The 22,393-nt window shown below is 46.1% G+C and overlaps 1 protein-coding gene across 1 annotated transcript in view; it reads left to right on the top strand.

Moving 5' to 3' along the window:
* The window catches only part of LOC138296292 (killer cell lectin-like receptor subfamily B member 1B allele B), a 157,081-nt gene that overhangs the window by 35,539 nt on the left and 99,149 nt on the right, over nucleotides 1-22,393 (top strand). Inside the window, exon 3 of the mRNA XM_069235301.1 lies at nucleotides 7,933-8,076. Within this exon, the coding sequence (XP_069091402.1) occupies nucleotides 7,933-8,076 (144 nt within the window). The remainder of the gene's footprint in view (nucleotides 1-7,932; nucleotides 8,077-22,393) is intronic.

The following is a 22,393-nucleotide window of genomic DNA, read 5'->3' as shown; positions in this document are numbered from 1 at the left end:
GTTGGCAGCAGCAGCAGCTGCAGTGAAACCCCAGGAAGGGCAGTTTGGCAGTACCAGGGTCTGTGCTACAGACCACTGGGATCATGGAATTGTACCAACAATGCCAGGATGGCATAGAGGGGGCAATTCCATGATCATAGACATGTTACATGGCCATATTCGGAGTTACCATGGTGAAGCTACATATAGGTAGTGACCTATATGTAGTGCACGCGTGTAATGGTGTCCCCGCACTCACAAAGTTCAGGGAATTGGCTCTGAACAATGTGGGGGCACCTTGGCTAGTGCCAGGGTGCCCTCACACTAAGTAACTTTGCACCTAACCTTTACCAGGTAAAGGTTAGACATATAGGTGACTTATAAGTTACTTACGTGCAGTGTAAAATGGCTGTGAAATAACGTGGACGTTATTTCACTCAGGCTGCAGTGGCAGGCCTGTGTAAGAATTGTCAGAGCTCCCTATGGGTGGCAAAAGAATTGCTGCAGCCCATAGGGATCTCCTGGAACCCCAATACCCTGGGTACCTTAGTACCATATACTAGGGAATTATAAGGGTGTTCCAGTAAGCCAATGTAAATTGGTAAAATTGGTCACTAGCCTGTTAGTGACAATTTGAAAGTAATGAGAGAGCATAACCACTGAGGTTCTGGTTAGCAGAGCCTCAGTGAAACAGTTAGGCACCACACAGGGAACATATACATGCACACCTATGAGCACTGGGGCCCTGTGTGACAGGGTCCCAGTGACACATACATATAGGCCACAAACCTATGAGCACTGGGGTCCTGACTAGCAGGATCCCAGTGACACATAACAACCATACTGAAAACATAGTGTTTTCACTATGAGCACTGAGGCCTGGCTATCAGGATCTCAGTAAGACAGTGAAAACAGTGACAAACACCCTGACATACACTCACAAACAGGCCAAAAGTGGGGGTAACAAGGCTAGAAAGAGGCTACCTTCTCACACAACCCCCCCCCCAAACGAAGGACAATAAGGCTAACCTTGGCCAGTTGAGACTTTATTGTCTAAGTGGTGATAAGTAGAGAGTAGCTCTGCAATAGACTGGTTACTCCCTTTATCATCCACTATATGGTTACTTCCCTGTGGGGATGTAAACCACCCTGTTTGAAGTTTTTTAGCTAAGCAACAATGTGAAGATGTATTTTCAGAGTTTCTATCAGTAAGTTTTAGTTTAGAGCAGTGGGAATTGTCCACTGAACCTATTTGTAGTGATGGAAATGCCAGACAGGGATGCTGTCTCAGAAAAGCCATAGCTGGGCAAAAACTTTGTCCATCTGGCTGGAAGAGAGAACAGGGATGCTGTTTCTCTTGAGTTGGAGCAGGGCAGGGATGCTGTCCTATCAGCTCCACACTAGGGCAGGGATGCTGTCCTAAGTGTTGTGAGGCAGTGCAGAGTTTCTGCACTAAAGTTTCTCTGGGAGGGTTGGAGGGATGCTCCATGTTAACTAAAATGGTGCTCTTTTTCTCACCAATGTTAGTTATCCCACAGAGAGGTACTTCCACCTCAGGGAGTCCAGCTTTGCTAGCTGATGATTCCCTTGGAACAGGTGCCACCCCAGGAGAGGTTTCTCCCACCACAGGAATAGAATCCTGAATGGTAGGGTGGTTAGGGGATACTGTGATACCCTTTTTACCTGTTGATGGAGAGGGATCCTGAGTTTTCAGGCCTTCTCTCCTTTGCTTTTTCATTTCACTTGAAATGAGAGGGAACAATTCCTCAGGGATGCCCAGCATGGCTGCATGGGCATAAAACTCTACATCAGCCCAACCTGAGGCCTCTAGGTCATTACCTAAGAGACAGTCTACAGGTAAGCTAGGTGATACCACCACCTGCTTAGGGCCAGTAACTCCACCCCAACTAAAATGAATTATAGCTAAGGGAAGAAACTTAGTGGAGTTATGGACATCAATAATCTTATACTGTTGTCCAATGATGTGTTGTTCAGGAGGCACTAGGTTTTCAGTCACCAAAGTGAAACTGGCACCTGTGTCCCTGTAGGCCAAGGCCTCAACACCATTTATTGAAACTGTCTGCCTGTACTTATCCATTGTAAGGGGACAAGCAGCCAGTGTGGCAAGGCCAATGCCACTAGGTGTGACAGAAACTGTCTTGGGACTGATTACATCAGTTTCCACTATGGACCCATAAGTGAACCCAACAACACCCTTTGCTTGACTGTTGCCAGCAGTCCCACCACTAGTACCACTACTGCTAGGGGCACTAGAGCTTGATGTATTAGTGGTGGTAGGCTCAGGGGGTTTACCTGGACAGGACTTATCCCCTGGCCTATGGCCTCTATTTTTACACACAAAGCACCAAGGCTTTTTAATGTGTGCAGGTTGGGAAGAAGAGGAAGAATTTGTTTTATCCCCACCCTCTGAAGAGTGTTTAAGATTTGAAGTGGGATCTTTGGTTTTACCCTTATCCCCATGCTTATCTTGAGATTTTTCACCATCTTTCTTCTTATTGCCATCTTTGTCACCCCCTGTATGAACTTTTCTGTTCACCCTTGTTCTGACCCATTTGTCTGCCTTCTTTCCCAATTCTTGGGGAGAGGTCAGATCAGAGTCTACCAGGTACTGGTGCAACAAATCAGACACACAATTATTAAGTATATGCTCTCTCAGGATTGTGTTATACAGGCTTTCATAATCAGTAACTTTACTGCCATGTAACCACCCCTCCAAGGCCTTCACTGAATGGTCAATGAAATCAACCCAGTCTTGTGAAGACTCCTTTTTGGTCTCTCTGAACTTTATCCTGTACTGTTCAGTGGTTAAGCCATAACCATCCAGGAGTGCATTCTTAAGAACTTGGAAATTATTAGCATCATTTTCTTTTACAGTAAGGAGCCTATCCCTACCTTTTCCACTAAATGATAGCCATAGGATAGCAGCCCACTGCTTTTGAGGGACATCCTGTACAGCACAGGCCCTCTCAAGTGCAGCAAACCACTTGTTAATGTCATCCCCCTCCTTATAAGGGGGAACTATCTTGTGCAGATTCCTGGAATCATTCTCTTTTGCAGGATGACTATGGGGAATACTGCTGCTGCCACCATGGGTATCTAAACCCAACTTCTGTCTTTCCTTCTCTAATTCAAAAGACTGTCTATCCAAATCCAGCTGTTGCTTCTTGAGCTTCAGTCTGGTTTGTTCCACTCTCAATCTATTGAGCTCCCTTTCTAACAATCTGTCATCAGGGTGGGTGGGAGGGACATTTCTAGATACAGAGGTATGATGGGAATGAACAGAAGGAGACCTGTCCCTTACAGAGGGCACCCTAACAGCTTGGCTACCAGTATAATGTGAGAGCACACCATCAGTATGGTGTTATTCAACCTCTGTACCAACTATGCTAGACTGTCTAGTAATGGGCAGGCTGAGAAGTTTCTTTCCTGAATCTTTTCCTGGGGGAGTCCCTGGATCAGATTGAGAACCATTAGCTACTTTTTCACCAGATTGGGCACTTATGGCCTTATCCTGTACTCTAAGCATGTTAATTAACAGTTCTAAGGAAGGATTCTTCCCTACACTCAAACCTCTCTCTATGCAGAGACTCCTTGCTCCTTTCCAGCTAAGGTGATCATATGCAAGTTTGGACAGTTCAACATTTTGGCCTGTGCCAGACATTTTTAGAGAGAGTTAAAGTGATAGAAAAAGAAAAAAAAGTTTTCAGAACTTTTTGGAAAGACAGAAAAAACTTTTTAAACTTTTAAGAACTTTTTGAAAGTTTAGAAGTACTTTTCAGCACTTAGAAAAGAGTGAAAAGAGGAAATGCAAAACTTTTTGGCTATGTGTATATACACTGACCTTGTTTTGTATATTTTTCTCTTATGAAAAGTACAATGACAAGAGTGGTAAGTAGTCTCAAGCACTTATCCCACCACTGCACCACCAATGTAGGAGGCTGGACTGGCTTGTAGTGAGTACCAAGGGGTACTTGCACCTTGCACCAGGTCCAGTTATCCCTTATTAGTGTATAGGGTGTCTAGCAGCTTAGGCTGATAGATAATGGTAGCTTAGCAGAGCAGCTTAGGCTGAACTAGGAGACGTGTGAAGCTACTACAGTACCACTTAGTGTCATATGCACAATATCATAAGAAAACACAATACACAGTTATACTAAAAATAAAGGTACTTTATTTTTATGACAATATGCCAAAGTATCTTAGAGTGTACCATCAGTGAGAGGATAGGAAATATACACAAGATATATATACATAATAGCAAAAATATGCAGTATAGTATTAGAAAACAGTGCAAACAATGTATAGTTACAATAGGATGCAATGGGGAAACATAGGAATAGGGGCAACACAAACCATATACTCCAAAAGTGGAATGCGAACCACAAATGGACCCCAAACCTATGTGACCTTGTAGAGGGTCGCTGGGACTATTAGAAAATAGTGAGAGTTAGAAAAATAACCCTCCCCAAGACCCTGAAAAGTGAGTGCAAAGTGCACTAAAGTTCCCCTAAGGACAAAAGAGTCGTGTTAGAGGAATAATGCAGGAAAGACACAAACCAGCAATGCAACAACTGTGGATTTCCAATCTAGGGTACCTGTGGAACAAGGGGACCAAGTCCAAAAGTCACAAGCAAGTCGGAGATGGGCAGATGCCCAGGAAATGCCAGCTGCGGGTGCAAAGAAGCTTCGACTGGACAGAAGAAGCTGAGGTTTCTGCAGGAACGAAAAGGGCTAGAGACTTCCGCTTTGGTGGACGGATCCCACTCGCCTTGGAGAGTCGTGCAGAAGTGTTTTCCCGCCGGAAGGACGCCAACAAGCCTTGCTACACGCAAATCATGCGTTTGGCGTTTTTGGACGCTGCTGGGGCCCAGGAGGGACCAGGAGGTCGCAAATTGGACCTGCAGAGAGAGGGGACGTCGAGCAAGACAAAGAGCCCTCACTGAAGCAGGTAGCACCCGGAGAAGTGCCAGAAAGAGGCACTACGAGGATGCGTGAAACGGTGCTTGCCGAAGTTGCACAAAGGAGTCCCACGTCGCCGGAGACCAACTTAGAAAGTCGTGCAATGCAGGTTAGAGTGCCGTGGACCCAGGCTTAGCTGTGCACGAAGGATTTCCGCCGGAAGTGCACAGGGGCCGGAGTAGCTGCAAAGTCGCGGTTCCGAGCAATGCAGCCCAGCGAGGTGAGGCAAGGACTTACCTCCACCAAACTTGGGCTGAAGAGTCACTGGACTGTGGGGGTCACTTGGACAGTGTCGCTGGATTCGAGGGACCTCGCTCGTCGTGCTGAGAGGAGACCCAAGGGACCGGTAATGCAGCTTTTTGGTGCCTGCGGTTGCAGGGGGAAGATTCCGTCGACCCACTGGAGATTTCTTCGGAGCTTCTGGTGCAGAGAGGAGGCAGGCTACCCCCACAGCATGCACAAGCAGGAAAACAGTCGAGAAGGCGGCAGGATCAGCGTTACAGAGTTGCAGTAGTCGTCTTTGCTACTATGTTGCAGGTTTGCAGGCTTCCAGCGCGGTCAGTGGTCGATTCCTTATCAGAAGGTGAAGAGAGAGATGCAGAGGAACTCGGCTGAGCTCATGCATTCGTTATCTAAAGTTTCCCCAGAGACAGAGACCCTAAATAGCCAGAAAAGAGGGTTTGGCTACCTAGGAGAGAGGAAAGGCTACTAACACCTGAAGGAGCCTATCAGCAGGAGTCTCTGACGTCACCTGGTGGCACTGGCCACTCAGAGCAGTCCAGTGTGCCAGCAGCACCTCTGTTTCCAAGATGGCAGAGGTCTGGAGCACACTGGAGGAGCTCTGGACACCTCCCAGGGGAGGTGCAGGTCAGGGGAGTGGTCACTCCCCTTTCCTTTGTCCAGTTTCGCGCCAGAGCAGGGGCTAAGGGGTCCCTGAACCGGTGTAGACTGGCTTATGCAGAATTGGGCACATCTGTGCCCAACAAAGTATTTCCAGAGGCTGGGGGTGGCTACTCCTCCCCTGCCTTCACACCATTTTCCAAAGGGAGAGGGTGTCACACCCTCTCTCAGAGGAAGTTCTTTGTTCTGCCATCCTGGGCCAGGCCTGGCTGGACCCCAGGAGGGCAGATGCCTGTCTGAGGGGTTGGCAGCAGCAGCAGCTGCAGTGAAACCCCAGGAAGGGCAGTTTGGCAGTACCAGGGTCTGTGCTACAGACCACTGGGATCATGGAATTGTACCAACAATGCCAGGATGGCATAGAGGGGGCAATTCCATGATCATAGACATGTTACATGGCCATATTCGGAGTTACCATGGTGAAGCTACATATAGGTAGTGACCTATATGTAGTGCACGCGTGTAATGGTGTCCCCGCACTCACAAAGTTCAGGGAATTGGCTCTGAACAATGTGGGGGCACCTTGGCTAGTGCCAGGGTGCCCTCACACTAAGTAACTTTGCACCTAACCTTTACCAGGTAAAGGTTAGACATATAGGTGACTTATAAGTTACTTAAGTGCAGTGTAAAATGGCTGTGAAATAACGTGGACGTTATTTCACTCAGGCTGCAGTGGCAGGCCTGTGTAAGAATTGTCAGAGCTCCCTATGGGTGGCAAAAGAATTGCTGCAGCCCATAGGGATCTCCTGGAACCCCAATACCCTGGGTACCTTAGTACCATATACTAGGGAATTATAAGGGTGTTCCAGTAAGCCAATGTAAATTGGTAAAATTGGTCACTAGCCTGTTAGTGACAATTTGAAAGTAATGAGAGAGCATAACCACTGAGGTTCTGGTTAGCAGAGCCTCAGTGAGACAGTTAGGCACCACACAGGGAACATATACATGCACACCTATGAGCACTGGGGCCCTGTGTGACAGGGTCCCAGTGACACATACATATAGGCCACAAACCTATGAGCACTGGGGTCCTGACTAGCAGGATCCCAGTGACACATAACAACCATACTGAAAACATAGTGTTTTCACTATGAGCACTGAGGCCTGGCTATCAGGATCCCAGTGAGACAGTGAAAACAGTGACAAACACCCTGACATACACTCACAAACAGGCCAAAAGTGGGGGTAACAAGGCTAGAAAGAGGCTACCTTCTCACAACCATAGATGCCCTTTCTGTGTATAGAGTGGAAAACAGAAATATAACTTTAACTTACTTAATGATTTCTGTGAGAGTGGGAACATGTTCCATTTATTATACCAATCACTCAAAACGTATTGTATCTCACAATCATTGTTCAGTCCCATTTTAAGTTATTTACAATTAGCAATCCAGAGGTCCTTGCTTATTCCTCATTTATGTGCTCTGTTCACTCCTCTAATATTTATATCGATCGTCACCTTGCCTTAAAATGTAAGATGGACATATCCTAAAGATTTTTGAGAGATCTCAATGTGTTGCAATAGGGTGTCTAGAGACATAATTTTGACTTGTGTGCAAGTGTTCCACAAAGCATTTATTCAAGATGCGAGTAGGCACACCCACATAATGCAATATACTCATATAAATAGAAATAATGAATCCCTGTTTCCATTAATTATCTCTGTATTCTAGTTCAAGGATTTTTAGCCCATTACAAACAGACGTGCATACACCGCACTTTAGAGAAGCCTGTGTGGTATTCAGACCATTGTGTGTGTTTCAGCATCAATCATGATGAGTAGCTAGGTCTGATGGTTATGTAATGTGAGTTCCATTACATATCACTCAAACAACCCAAAAGTGTGACCATTTCCTAGAAATTGCTGCAACCATTTGTTCCAATGAGACAAATTCTAATAAAGGAGGACCTTAACTCCAGTCTCTCCAAGATTGTTTGGCTGAAGGCACAATATTCAACAAAATCTCCCGGATTCAAATCGTAAAGATGCAACTTCATACTCCTGCCACCACCCTAGGGCATCCACATTGCAAGGATAACTTCCTCTGATTCTTTCAAAATTCTTTCAAAATGTAGATTTGTGTCAAATGTACGTGCACAGCATGAAGATGAGGAGCCTAGAGGAGACCCTAGAACGGATCCAACAACAACTACAATCCAGTGACGTGGCAGTGCAGAGAATCAACAACACCGTTAACGACTGGGAATCTGTGCTGTCAGGTATCCATTGAATGTTCAGTCTGAATGTGTGGTGAAAATATGGGTGCCATTACACTACCTTAGAAGCATCATGTGGCTGCAAAGCTGGTTAATACTGAGAATGGGAGAACTTCTTATCTTGCAGGTGGATTAGGCGAGATTCATGGTTTTTGCACTTTTCTAAGTTTAAACTGTGTTTCTAACTACACCTCAGGAAGTTTTTTTTTAATTATAAATCTTTTTGTTGGAAGGTTCTACTCAAAGGCCAATTTGTGAATATTAGCGTCAGTAAAATATGAGATAAAGTACCTTTTTTGAGCATATTATACTTATTTTGTTAAAAGTAGGACAGCATTGTCACAATTTGTTGTCTTTTCATGTAAAAAAAAAATCCTTACTATATTTGGATACTTTTTGTAGTTGGTTACAAAACTTTAAGAGTTTCATGGAAGCAAAGCCCTTTCATTTTGCACAGCTGGGCTAACACAGAGGGATGAGGAGGGGTGGATGTGTGGGTTAAGAGAGGGACTCTCCTACCAATGGACTTATTATAAATGCAGTAATGGTGACTAGACTTGATTGCTCATGGATACCTGAACACCTCTCTGATTGCTAGAGCCATGTTTGGGAGCATCAGACGTTATGCTATATATGCTACTTGTTCAATGATGGAAACACTCAGGCACCTTTGGATACAGTCAGGAGCGAGCAACACAAGTGCTAAATATATAAAATGGTCTTGGGTATTTAACTCACTAAGCCATCTTTTCAGATTTTATTAGGGGTCTTTCCATGAGAGGGATCAGAAGCAATCTCTTGTATAAAATGATATCTTAGATATTTTACAGTATACAATAAGATTGGTGGTCAGGTCTCCAACTGGTGTAATAGTTTGAAGTTGGGGCAATAAATTGATACCAAAGTTTTCAGTGCACTGGTTTATTCAATGGACATTACCGTTGAACGATCGTAGAGACTTCACGAGCATGGCTCAGCTATCTACAGCTTCTCAAAATCTCTCTATAGTGTCTTGCCACCTCTCCACAACTTCTTGCCTTTGCTCAACAGCTTCCTGCCTTCTCTCTACAGGGTCTTGCATTGTGGCTTGCAATTACTTCTTGCTTTCTATCTCTACTTTTTGCATTCTCTTTCCAGCTCACCTCTTCCCTTCAGGGTCTTGCCTTCTAGCTCCATCTTCTTGCCTTTTCTCCACACCTTGTTACCTTCTATTTCTATCTTCTTACCTTTTATCTTCAGCTTCTTGCCTTCGGTCTCCATCTTCTTGCCTTCTCTCTCAAGCTTCTTGCCATCTGATTGGAGCTTATTCTCTGCTATCTCTGGCTTCTTGCTTTCTCCCTACCGGGCCGTTTGCGACCACTAAAAGGCTTTTTGCATTGTACCAGTAGTGCCACTCACTGTTAGAAAGGGGCGTGTCAAGGTTGTCCTTTCCTAATTGCAACTCACAGGACCATGTATGATTTTTTTGCGAGCGGGAATGAGGCTACCACCAATTTCAAGTTGGTGTGGTCACCACCAAGGAACACCTTCCCCTTTACAAATGGGGATACCAACATTTTTTAAGAGCAGGCAGTGGTCCCAGGGTTTCTGCGTACTCTTAAAAAATGAAAAGACAACATTTCATTTTTCTTGTTGTAATGCACCTCGTTTTCCTTCAACCCCTTCGCTGCCAGGCCTTTTCTCCCTCAGGTGCCAAGCCTTTTTTTGGCTATTTGGGGCAGTTCGCGCTTAGGCCCTCATAGCTTTTTGTTCACATAAGCTACCTACGCCAAATTTGTGTACTTTTTTTCCAACATCCTAGGGATTCTAGAGATACCCAGACTTTGTGGGTTCCCCTGAAGGAGACCAAGAAATTAGCCAAAATACAGTGACATTTTTTTTTTTTTTTAAATGGGAAAAAAGGGCTGCAGAAGGTGGCTCGTGCTTTTTTCCCTGAAAATGGCATCAACAAAGGGTTTGCGGTGGCAAGATTACCATCTTCCCAGATTTCAGGAACAGGCAGACTTGAATTAGAAAACCCAATTTTTCAATACAATTTTGACATTTTACTGGGACATACCCCATTTTTACTATTTTTTGTGCTTTCAGCCTCCTTCCAGTTAGTGACCAAAATGGGTGAGAAACCAATGCTGGATCCCAGAAGGATAAAGATTTCTGAAAAGTAGACAACATTTTAAATTCAGCAAGGGGTCATTTGTGTAGATCCTACAAGTGTTTCCTACAGAAAATAACAGCTGAAATAAAAACATATTGAAATTGAGGTGAAAAAAACAGCCATTTTTCTCCATGTTTTACTCTGTAACTTTTTCCTGTGATGTCAGATTTTTTAAAGCAATATACCATTACGGCAGCTGGACTCTTCTGGTTGCGGGGATATATAGGGCTTGTAGGTTCATGAAGAACCCTAGGTACCCAGAGCCAATAAATGAGCTGCATTTTGCAATAAGTTTTTATTCAATACCGGGTATACAGCAATTCGTTTGCTGAAATAGAAAAAGTGAAAAATAGGTATCAAGAAAACCTTTGTATTTCCAAAATGGCCACAAGATAAGGTGTTGAGAAGCAGTGGTTATTTGCATATCTCTGAACTCCGGGGTGCCCATACTAGCATGTGAATTACAGGGCATTTCTCAAATAGACGTCTTTAGTACACACTGTCTTACATTTGGAAGGAAAAAATGTAGAGAAAGACAAGGGGCAATAACACTTGTTTAGCTATTCTGTGTTCCTCCACGTCTCCCGATAAAAATGGTACCTCACTTGCGTGGATAGGCCTAGCACCCGCGACAAGAAATGCCCCAAAACACAACGTGGACACATCACATTTTCACAAAGAAAACGGAGCTGTTTTTTACAAACTACCTACCTGTGGATTTTGGCCTCTAGCTCAGCCAGCACCTGGGAAAACCTAGCAAACCTGCGCATTTTTTAAAACTAGACACCTAGGGGAATCCAAGATGGGGTGACTTGTGGGGCTCTGTCCAGGTTCTGTTACCCAGAATCCTTTGCAAACCTCAAAATTTGGGCAAAAAAAACACTTTTTCCCCTCATTTCGGTGACAGAAAGTTCTGGAATGTGAGAGGAGCCACAAATTTCCTTCCACCCAGCATTCCCCCAAGTCTCTCGATAAAAATGGTACCTCACTTGTGGGGGTGGGCCAGGTGCCTGCAAAAGAAAAAGGCCAAAAACTTGTAGAGATTGAGGGGAAAGCACAGCAAGTTGATAAGCACATATTTTTCTTTTATACATCTTTTAAGCTGACTCTGCTTTGGGGTCCCATGCAAGTGAGGTATCATTTTACTTGGGGGACTGAGGGGAACGCTGGGTGGTAGGAAATTTGTGCCGCAGCGGTGATCCTACAAAGAAAAGTGAGGAAAACATGATTTTTTATGCACATTTTGAGGTTTGCCGAGGAGTCTGGGTAAGAATATGTTGGGGGATCCAGGCAAGCCACACCTCTTTGGGCTCCTTGGGGGTGTCTATTTTTAAAACATGTCTGGATTTGGTAGGTTTCCCTAGATGAAGGCCGCACCCGGGACCAAAACCATAGGTGCCCCCCCCCAAACACAGGTAGTTTTGCAATACATCATTTTGGTGTATCCACATACTTATGTGAAGTTCCAAACACTAAAATTGTGAAAAGAAATGCACTTAGGTTGTGTTAAAAAGACCCCTCACCCACCAACTAAGTTGGTGGCATGCTTCATCATCGGGGTCCCACCCGAGGCACCTAGCGTGTCACAGGTGTGCTGCGACGCCTGATTACAGCGGAGCATGTTTTGTCATTTTTAACACACATACTGGTTGGATTTGGCACGAGGGTGAGTGATGGTTCAGTGGATCAAAATTTATTAACAAGAGATTTCACAAAAATGAAATGCACTGTTAATAACTGAAAGGCCAAAAAACTGAACCAATGACTCACAGCTTGTGAGCTGTAAAGCCACGGCAAGGCACCAACCGCTTTACAGTCCATTCACGTACCTTTCATACATGACATGCACATTACAACACTCGCATTGACAGACAGTGCCACTCAAAGGCCCATCACTTACATACGCCCACATGCCTGATACAGCAATCATACCAGCTGATAGGAGTGTATGGACTGGTGTTTGGCTGGCAGTGTGTTGCAGTAGCCAACAGCAAGTCAATATGTACACTATGTATACCCTCAGCCAAGCGGCACTCCACACACAATGGCATCACTTTTGTTTTTAAAACAAAGAAACCACTTACTAATTAGAAATAATTACAAAACTACAAACACAAAGGCTCTAACTAAGTACATGACAGAAATGCCAACCATGAAACTGAACACATGAAAATACAAAACAGGCAGTTTACACTCCTGGTTGTTTCCAGTAATTCTTCTGGGTGTGGTAATTCTTAAAACAACCACCCACACACAACCCAGGCTTTGAAGGACAATCAGGGCAGTACATTCGAGTCTCCCTCCGGATACCTCTTCGAAAACACACTCTACATTTCTTAGCTGGGAAGTCTTTTTTGGGTGTGGGAGGAATGTGCTCAGCAAAGTGGCGATCTTTCAATCTAGCCACATCCTCCACCACTGCTTCTCTAGGAACTCTGGCCTGTTCCACCACAATTAGGCTCTCTATCACTGACTCCTGAAATTTCACAAATGTCATCTTTGACTCTGGAGACCTATCCTTAAACACAATAAAAGCATTAAAAGTTGCTAAGTGGAAGAAGTGAATTGCTAACTTCTTATACCAAACCTAAGACTTACGAATAGCAGTATAAGGTTGCAACCTTTGATCAATTCTATCTACACCTCTCATGTGCTTATTATAATCTAAAATGCACACAGGTTTACGCACTTCAGCAACCTGGCCCCAAACAGTCACGGGGGAAGTACTCTCATCATGGATGGTACTTAGCATGTAGACATCCCTCCTGTCTGAAAATTTCAAAGTTAGCAGCTCATCATTCCGCAAGGCACTGCACTGTCCCCTCTCAAGTTTTTTAGAGACAAGCTCCCTTGGATAGCCTTTCCAGTTACAATGAATTGTGCCACAAGCAACAGTGTCCATTATAAACAATTCCTTGAACAACTGCACTCCAGTGTAGACGTTATCTACATACAAATGGTGACCTTTGTTGAACAGTCGTCTACCAAGTTCCCACACAATTTTCTCAGCAACTCCAAAAGTGGGAGCACAACCAGGGGGGTCAATACTGGAATCCCTACCAGTGTAGACACGAAAATTATACACATATCCTGTACTACTTTCAGACAGCATATACAATTTAAATCTATATCGTGCCTTCTTGCTAGGAATGTACTGCCTAAAAAACAAACGACCCTTGAAGAGGACCAAAGACTCGTCCACAGCTATTTCTTTGCCTGGAACATAGATCTCTGAAAACCGATCTACAAAATGATCAAGGACAGGCCTAATCTTAAAAAGACGGTCAGAATCAGGGTGATCTCGTGGCAAGGCTAATGCATTGACAATAAAATGCAGCATCCTAAGAAGAAGCAAATACCGATTACGACTCATGGTTGCAGGAAATATAGCTGTTGCCATCAATGGACTAGTAGACCAATAAGAAGCTAGTGACGGCTTTCTTATCAACCCCATCAAAAGAGTCAAACCCAAAAACCTTTTAATCTCCTCCAAATTTGTGGGAATCCACTGGGTAGCTCTAGAGTGTGGCCTAAGTATAGCAGCGTTGTCCCTCAAATACTGCTCCGCATACAAATTAGTCTACTCAACAATCTCTTCCAAAAACACATCATCCACAAATAACTCAAAGAAATTGCCAGGCAAAATGTTCTCTGTATTGACTCTACACTCCGGGACACCAGTAAAGGCAGGCAACTCTGGCTGCTCCATGTTTGGGGCAACCCAGAGTTCAGGTCTTCTAACGGGAAACCTTTTATCCCCAGGTTGCTGCACTAATGGCACATCAGTGTCCTTCATCTGCACTGAGTATGGCTTCCTCATCAGAAGATTCCTCTTCGACAGAAACTTCACTGCCAGAATCTCTCACTTCCTCCTCTGTCTCAGATGCAGAGTCCATCTCATAATCATGATCAGACAATGACTCAAAAAGCATACCAACCACCTGCTGAGCGGTCATCCTGCGGCTAGCCATGATCTTTCCTATTAAAATTAACTGGACAAATGCACCACCAACAACCAGCACTGTGTAAGATAAGTAATAAAGTGTAGCTTTATTTGTAAGAGTTCTAAACTCAAAAACTATACCGCTCACTTGCCTGAAAAAGCTTGAATCACCAGCAACTACTCTGCACAGACACAGCAATCACCAATGCTATCCCACTAAAAAGAAAGAAAGAAAAGCAAATTAGAAATAAGACAACACAAATATCATTGTACACAAATCTAAGGACTATTTCACATAAACCTGCATTTAGTACACCACCTACAAACATGTCATTCATGCATGGCAACAGTACTCCTTTGGAGTAAATTGTTTTTACTTACCTAAAACATGCAACTATGCAAACCGCAGGTCAACCACTGCCAAAACCGCAAGGAGCCACAGCAAAGAAAGCAAAAGCTTTGAACTAGAACAAAAAGGAGGAAAAAAAATGCAAATACTTCGCCAGTTGACAAACATCCCACCATCAAGCATTTAGAAATTGGTGCCTAAGTAGATTCAGCCATAGGGGCAGATGGGCCTACTAAAAAATAGGCCTATCTGCCCCAAGGAGGGCAGAAAATACCTTTAGTAGTTTGTCCCCACGGGGAGCGACCCTTGCCCAAGGGGCCACCCCCAAACAAAAAAAAAAACACACACACACACTATCCCTGGTGCCTAAGTGGCTTCTGCCACCTTGGGGACAATGGGCCTAAAATAAAATAGGCCCATCTGCCCCCAAGGGGGGCAGAAACGGCCTTGGTACACGTCCCCCTCAAAGGGGGCGACCCTTGCCCAAGGGGCCACCCCCCATCCACTAACACACACTATCCCTGGTGTCTAAGTGGCTTCTGCCCCCCTTGGGGGCAGATGGGCCTAAAATCAATAGGCCCATCTGCCCCTCTTGGGGCAGAAATGGCCAACAGTTCAATGCCCCCCCCCACATAAATAAACATATTAAAATAATCCCTGGCGTTCTAGTGGTTTCTAAAAACAATAGGCCTATCTGTCCCCAAGGGGGGCAGAAATGGCCTTGGTACACATGCCCCCAAAGGGGGGGTGACCCTTGCCCAAGGGGCCGCCCCCCTCCACTAACACACACACACACCCACTAACCCTGGTGTCAAAGTGGCTCCTGCCCCCAAGGGGGGCAGAAATGACCAACAGCTCAATGCCCCCCTTGGGGGGATGCCCCTTGCCCAAGGGGACACCCCCCCACAAAAATTAACATATAAAAAAATCCCTGGCGTTCTAGTGGTTTCTTCCCCCAATCAGCCTAAAAATAATAGGCCGATCTGCCCCCAAGGGGGGCAGAAAAGGCCACAACAAACATGCTCCCCAAATAGGAGCGACCCTTGCCCAAGGGGCCACTCCCCAACACAAAACACAGCATAAATAAAGAAAAAAAGAAAATCCCTGGCGTCTAGTGGTTTCTGCACCCCTTGGGGGCAGATCAGCCTATAAATATTAGGCTGATCTGCCCCCAAGGGGGGCAGAATTGGCCACACATACATGCCCCCCAAATGGGTGCGACCCTTGCCCAAGGGGCCGCTCCCTAACACAAAACATTGCCACCATAAATAAAAAAAACAAAATCCCTGGCGTATAGTGGGCATTCCTGCTGCCCGATTGCAATGAGATTGGGCAGCAGGAATGCTCAAAGAGACACCGGGGGAATGGAAAACCCTTTCCTTTCCCCCGGTGCATCTTTGTTTACAACCCCCCACCTGCTGGAGGAGAAACTCACCTGTTTCTCCGATCGCACACTGGAAGCAAATGGCTTCCGGTGCGACAGTCACTGTGTAATGATGTCAGCGCGCGATCGCGCGCTGACGTCATTACGAGGGGGGGAAGGGGGCGGGGGTGGAAGGGGAAGGGCTTCCACTTCCATCCCTGCCTTGGGGGGTGGAAGGGAACCCCACGGAGGGAGCGCTAGCACTCCCTCCGGGCTCCGGGCCGAGGACGTAATGGTTACGTCCTCTGCACAGGAGCACTGTGCCGCAGGACGTAACCATTACGTCCGCGGCACAGAAGCGGTTAAGGAAAGCAGGCAGCATTACAAAAAAATGCTTTTTTTAAAAAGCAAATAAACAGGATAACCCAATATTCCCCACAGAACTGGCTAATCTAAATTCTAAAGCATACAATGTTCATGGAGGAATCATGTGCATATTTGCATACAAATATTTCAGCAATATTAAACACTATTAATATTGTAATTAACCATCAATCAAATTCCATAGTGGCATGCTCAGCGATTGGGGTGGTAGTGGTGGATAGGGCCCCACTGGGATATCAGGGGAACTGTGGAAATAAAGCGGCCTGGTAAAGATAGGAAAGATGGCGAAATGTGAGCAAGCATTGGCAATGCCAATTGGTCTTACCTATACAATACCTATTGGCCTTGTTTTGTCATGTTGACCACCAGTATGGCTCCAGTTCAAGATGGCTAAAGGTTAGTGGCATGGAGTGACAGAGAGGAGTGGGAGAGTAGAGTGTCTTAGAGTGGATTTGTCTGAATGTTGTAGAGTGATGTAGGAGGATTAGAGTGTCTTAAAGTTGAGTAAAGAGAAGTAGGATTCAGTGTCAGAGAGTGTTGTGGAGTGGAGTGGGTTGGAATAGGGTGGATTGGGTTAGAGTGGATTAAAGTAGTGGGGTGGATTGAGTTGGAGTAGAATGGGGTGGATTGGATTGGGATAGCTTAAGTGGAGTGTGGTGGGTTGGATTACAGTGGAGTGGATTGAAATGGAGTGAGGTGGAAGGGATTGGGTTGGATCAGAGTGGAGAGGATTAGATTGGATTGGGTGGGTGGTTTGTATTGGAGTGATATGACTGGGGTGGGGTTGATTGGATTGAAGTGGGGTAGGATGGAGTAGGTTGGGGTGGATTAGACTGGGGTGGAGTAGATTGGACTGTGGTGCGGTGTTGAATTGGATTGCGGTGGAATGGACTTGGGATGGATTGGAGTTGACTGCATGGAGGTGGAGTAGATTGGAGTGTGGTGGGGGATGGATTGAATTGGAGTCGGGTGGACTGAACTGGGATAGAGTGGCGTTGATTGGATTGGCTGGGTGTATTGTAGTGAGGTGGATTGAATCTGGATTGCATTGGAGTGGATTGGATTGGAGTGGGGTAGGCTGGATGAATTGGATCAGAGTATGGTGAACTGAACTGGGATGGTGTGGGCTGGACTATGGTAGACTGTGGTGGATTGGAGTAGAGTGAAGTGGATTGGAATGGGGTAGATTGAAGTGGGCTACAGTGGATTGAAATGCATTGAGGTGAATTGGAGTGGACAGCCAGAGGTGGAATGGAATGGGGTGGGGTAGATTGGATTGAGGTGGGGTGGAGTGTACTGGGATGAATTAAACTGGGATGGATTGCATTGAGGTGAGATAGATTGGATTGACATGGGATGCGGTGGGGTGGAGTGGAGTGGGGCAGACTGGAGTGGGTTGTATCAGAGTGGAGTGGAGTGAGGTGGATTAGACTGAGTGGGGTGGATTAGGATGTGATCTAGTAGATTGGATGGAGTGTGGTGCATTGGATTGGGTAAGATTGGATAAGGGTTGGGTTGACTGGAGTGGGTTGGCGATGGATTGGATTGGGTTAGGGTGGAGGATTGGATGACTGGGCTGGGTTGTGATGAGGTTGGTGTGGATTGGTTTGGAGAGTGGTGTACTGGATTGAAGTGGGGAAGATTAAGGAGGTTTGGAGTAGGGTGGATTCAATAAGAGTAGGGTGGGTCAATGTAAACTAGATTAGCCTGAGTGGGGTGGATTAAAATTAAAGTGTTTTATATTGTAGTGAGTTGGACTGTATTGGAGTGAGGTGAATTGGGAAGTGGCTGACATAATTGGAGTGTGATGGATTGGATTGGAGTGGAGTGGTTTGGATTGGAGTAGGGTGGGTTGGATTGGACTAGGGTGGGATGATTAGAGTGAGGTCAGATTATTGGTGTGGGGTGAATTGGATTGGATTGGGCTGGGATGGGTTGGATTGGAGTAGCGTGGATCAGTCAGTAAAATGGAGAGTAGTGGGGTGAATGGACTGAAGTGGGGTGGGGTGGACTGGACTGGACTGGGATGTGGTGGATTGGGGTGAGATATATTGGATTGTAGTGGGTAAATTGGCCTGGGCTAGATTGGGGTGGATTGAATTGGTGTGCGGTGGATTGGATTGAATTGGATTGGTGTGGGGTGCACTCGGTAGTAGAGGGGAGGATTGGAATAGGGTGAATTAGAATGTAGTGGGTTGGCTTGGTGTGAGGTGAGGCGGATTGGATTGGATTAGGGCAGATTGTTTTGGATTGGAGTGGGTGGTTTGGCATTGTAGTGGGACAGGTTAGCGTGAGGCCGGTTGTTTTGGTTTTAAGTGGGACACACTGGAGTGGGCAGGATGAAATGGATTTGAGTGGGGCAGGTTGTTTTGGATTGAACTGGGGCAGAATATATTGGATTGGTGTGGGGTAGATTGTTTTAGATTGGTGTGGGGCAGATTTTTATGTATTGGAGAGGGGCATATTGGAGTCAGGCAGATTGTTCTGGAAAGTAATGGAGTAGTTTGGAGTGGGCCGGATTGGAGTGGGACAGATTGTTTTGGAATGGGGTGGGCAGATAGTTTTGGTTTGGAGTGGGGCAGATTGGATGAGGGTGGATTGGAATGGGTTGGATTGGATTGTGTGGATTTGACTGGATTAGAGAGTGGTGGATTAGAGTTTGGTGAATTGGGATGGGGTGGGGTGTATTGGTTTGGGGTGAGGTGAATTGGATTGAAGTGGAGCATATTATTTCGGATTAGAGTGGGACAGATTGGAGTAGGACGTACTGTTTTTGATTCGAGTGGAGCAGACTGGAGTGTGGTGCATTAGAGTGGGGCATATTGTTTTGGATTGTAGTGGGGCAGATGGGCTTGGGTCGATGTAGGAGGCTGGCCAGGCTTGTAGTGGGTACCAGAGGTACATACACCTTGTGCCAGGTCCAGTTATCCGTTATTAGTGTAGAAGAGGTGTTTCTAGCAGCTTAGGCTGATAGAAGGTAGCTATGGCAAAGCAGCTTAGGCTGAACTAGGAGACATGCAAAGCTCCTACTATACCACTTGTATCATATGTACAATATCATAAGAAAACACAGTACTTTATTTTTATGACAATATGCCACAAGTATCTCAGTGAGTACCCTCAGTAAGAAGGTAAGTAATATACACAAGTTATATGTACACAAACCAAAATTAGGTAAGTAATAGCAAGGAAAGTAATGCAAACAGTGTAGAATTACAATAGATTGCAATAGGAGCACATAGGTATAGGGTGTAGGAGGCTGGACTGGCTTGTAGTGAGTACCAAGGGGTACTTGCACCTTGCACCAGGCCCAGTTATCCCTTATTAGTGTATAGGGTGTCTAGCAGCTTAGGCTGATAGATAATGGTAGCTTAGCAGAGCAGCTTAGGCTGAACTAGGAGACGTGTGAAGCTACTACAGTACCACTTAGTGTCATATGCACAATACCATAAGAAAACACAATACACAGTTATACTAAAAATAAAGGTACTTTATTTTTATGACAATATGCCAAAGTATCTTAGAGTGTACCCTCAGTGAGAGGATAGGAAATATACACAAGATATATATACACAATAGCAAAAATATGCAGTATAGCCTTAGAAAACAGTGCAAACAATGTATAGTTACAATAGGATGCAATGGGGAAACATAGGGATAGGGGCAACACAAACCATATACTCCAAAAGTGGAATGCGAACCACGAATGGACCCCAAACCTATGTGACCTTGTAGAGGGTCGCTGGGACTATCAGAAAATAGTGAGAGTTAGAAAAATAACCCTCCCCAAGACCCTGAAAAGTGAGTGCAAAGTGCACTAAAGTTCCCCTAAGGACAAAATAGTTGTGTTAGAGGAATAATGCAGGAAAGACACAAACCAGCAATGCAACAACTGTGGATTTCCAATCTAGGGTACCTGTGGAACAAGGGGACCAAGTCCAAAAGTCACAAGCAAGTCGGAGATGGGCAGATGCCCAGGAAATGCCAGCTGCGGGTGCAAAGAAGCTTCGACTGGACAGAAGAAGCTGAGGTTTCTGCAGGAACGAAAAGGGCTATAGACTTCCCCTTTGGTGGACGGATCCCTCTCGCCTTGGAGAGTCGTGCAGAAGTGTTTTCCCGCCAGAAGGACGCCAACAAGCCTTGCTACACGCAAATCGTGCGTTTGGCGTTTTTGGACGCTGCTGGGGCCCAGGAGGGACCAGGAGGTCGCAAATTGGACCTGAAGAGAGAGGGGATGTTGAGCAAGACAAAGAGCCCTCACTGAAGCAGGTAGCACCCGGAGAAGTGCCAGAAACAGGCACTACAAGGATGCGTGAAACGGTGCTCGCCGAAGTTGCACAAAGGAGTCCCACGTCGCCGGAGACCAACTTAGAAAGTCGTGCAATGCAGGTTAGAGTGCCGTGGACCCAGGCTTGGCTGTGCACGAAGGATTTCTGCCGGAAGTGCACAGGGGCCGGAGTAGCTGCAAAGTCACGGTTCCCAGCAATGCAGCCCAGCGAGGTGAGGCAAGGACTTACCTCCACCAAACTTGGGCTGAAGAGTCACTGGACTGTGGGGGTCACTTGGACAGCGTCGCTGGATTCGAGGGACCTCGCTCGTCGTGCTGAGAGAAGACCCAAGGGACCGGTGTTGCAGCTTTTTGGTGCCTGCGGTTGCAGGGGGAAGATTCCGTCGACCCACGGGAGATTTCTTCGGAGCTTCTGGTGCAGAGAGGAGGCAGGCTACCCCCACAGCATGCACAAGCAGGAAAACAGTCGAGAAGGCGGCAGGATCAGCGTTACAGAGTTGCAGCAGTCGTCTTTGCTACTATGTTGCAGGTTTGCAGGCTTCCAGCGCGGTCAGCGGTCGTTTCCTTATCAGAAGGTGAAGAGGGAGATGCAGAGGAACTCGGCTGAGCTCATGCATTCGTTATCTAAAGTTTCCCCAGAGACAGAGACCCTAAATAGCCAGAAAAGAGGGTTTGGCTACCTAGGAGAGAGGAAAGGCTACTAACACCTGAAGGAGCCTATCAGCAGGAGTCTCTGACGTCACCTGGTGGCACTGGCCACTCAGAGCAGTCCAGTGTGCCAGCAGCACCTCTGTTTCCAAGATGGCAGAGGTCTGGAGCACACTGGAGGAGCTCTGGGCACCTCCCAGGGGAGGTGCAGGTCAGGGGAGTGGTCACTCCCCTTTCCTTTGTCCAGTTTCGCGCCAGAGCAGGGGCTAAGGGGTCCCTGAACCGGTGTAGACTGGCTTATGCAGAATTGGGCACATCTGTGCCCAACAAAGCATTTCCAGAGGCTGGGGGAGGCTACTCCTCCCCTGCCTTCACACCATTTTCCAAAGGGAGAGGGTGTCACACCCTCTCTCAGAGGAAGTTCTTTGTTCTGCCATCCTGGGCCAGGCCTGGCTGGACCCCAGGAGGGCAGCTGCCTGTCTGAGGGGTTGGCAGCAGCAGCAGCTGCAGTGAAACCCCAGGAAGGGCAGTTTGGCAGTACCAGGGTCTGTGCTACAGACCACTGGGATCATGGGATTGTGCCAACTATGCCAGGATGGTATAGAGGGGGCAATTCCATGATCATAGACATGTTACATGGCCATATTCGGAGTTACCATGGTGAAGCTACATATAGGTAGTGACCTATATGTAGTGCACACGTGTAATGGTGTCCCCGCACTCACAAAGTTCAGGGAATTGGCTCTGAACAATGTGGGGGCACCTTGGCTAGTGCCAGGGTGCCCTCACACTAAGTAACTTTGCACCTAACCTTTACCAGGTAAAGGTTAGACATATAGGTGACTTATAAGTTACTTAAGTGCAGTGTAAAATGGCTGTGAAATAACGTGGACGTTATTTCACTCAGGCTGCAGTGGCAGGCCTGTGTAAGAATTGTCAGAGCTCCCTATGGGTGGCAAAAGAAATGCTGCAGCCCATAGGGATCTCCTGGAACCCCAATACCCTGGGTACCTCAGTACCATATACTAGGGAATTATAAGGGTGTTCCAGTAAGCCAATGTAAATTGGTAAAATTGGTCACTAGCCTGTTAGTGACAAATTTGAAAGTAATGAGAGAGCATAACCACTGAGGTTCTGGTTAGCAGAGCCTCAGTGAGACAGTTAGGCACCACACAGGGAACATATACATG

This window comes from Pleurodeles waltl, chromosome 1_2 (assembly GCF_031143425.1).
Source record: "Pleurodeles waltl isolate 20211129_DDA chromosome 1_2, aPleWal1.hap1.20221129, whole genome shotgun sequence".
Taxonomy (NCBI): Eukaryota; Metazoa; Chordata; class Amphibia; order Caudata; family Salamandridae; genus Pleurodeles; species Pleurodeles waltl.
Note: the sequence above shows the minus strand (reverse complement) of the source record. Positions and strands in the feature narration are given on the sequence as shown.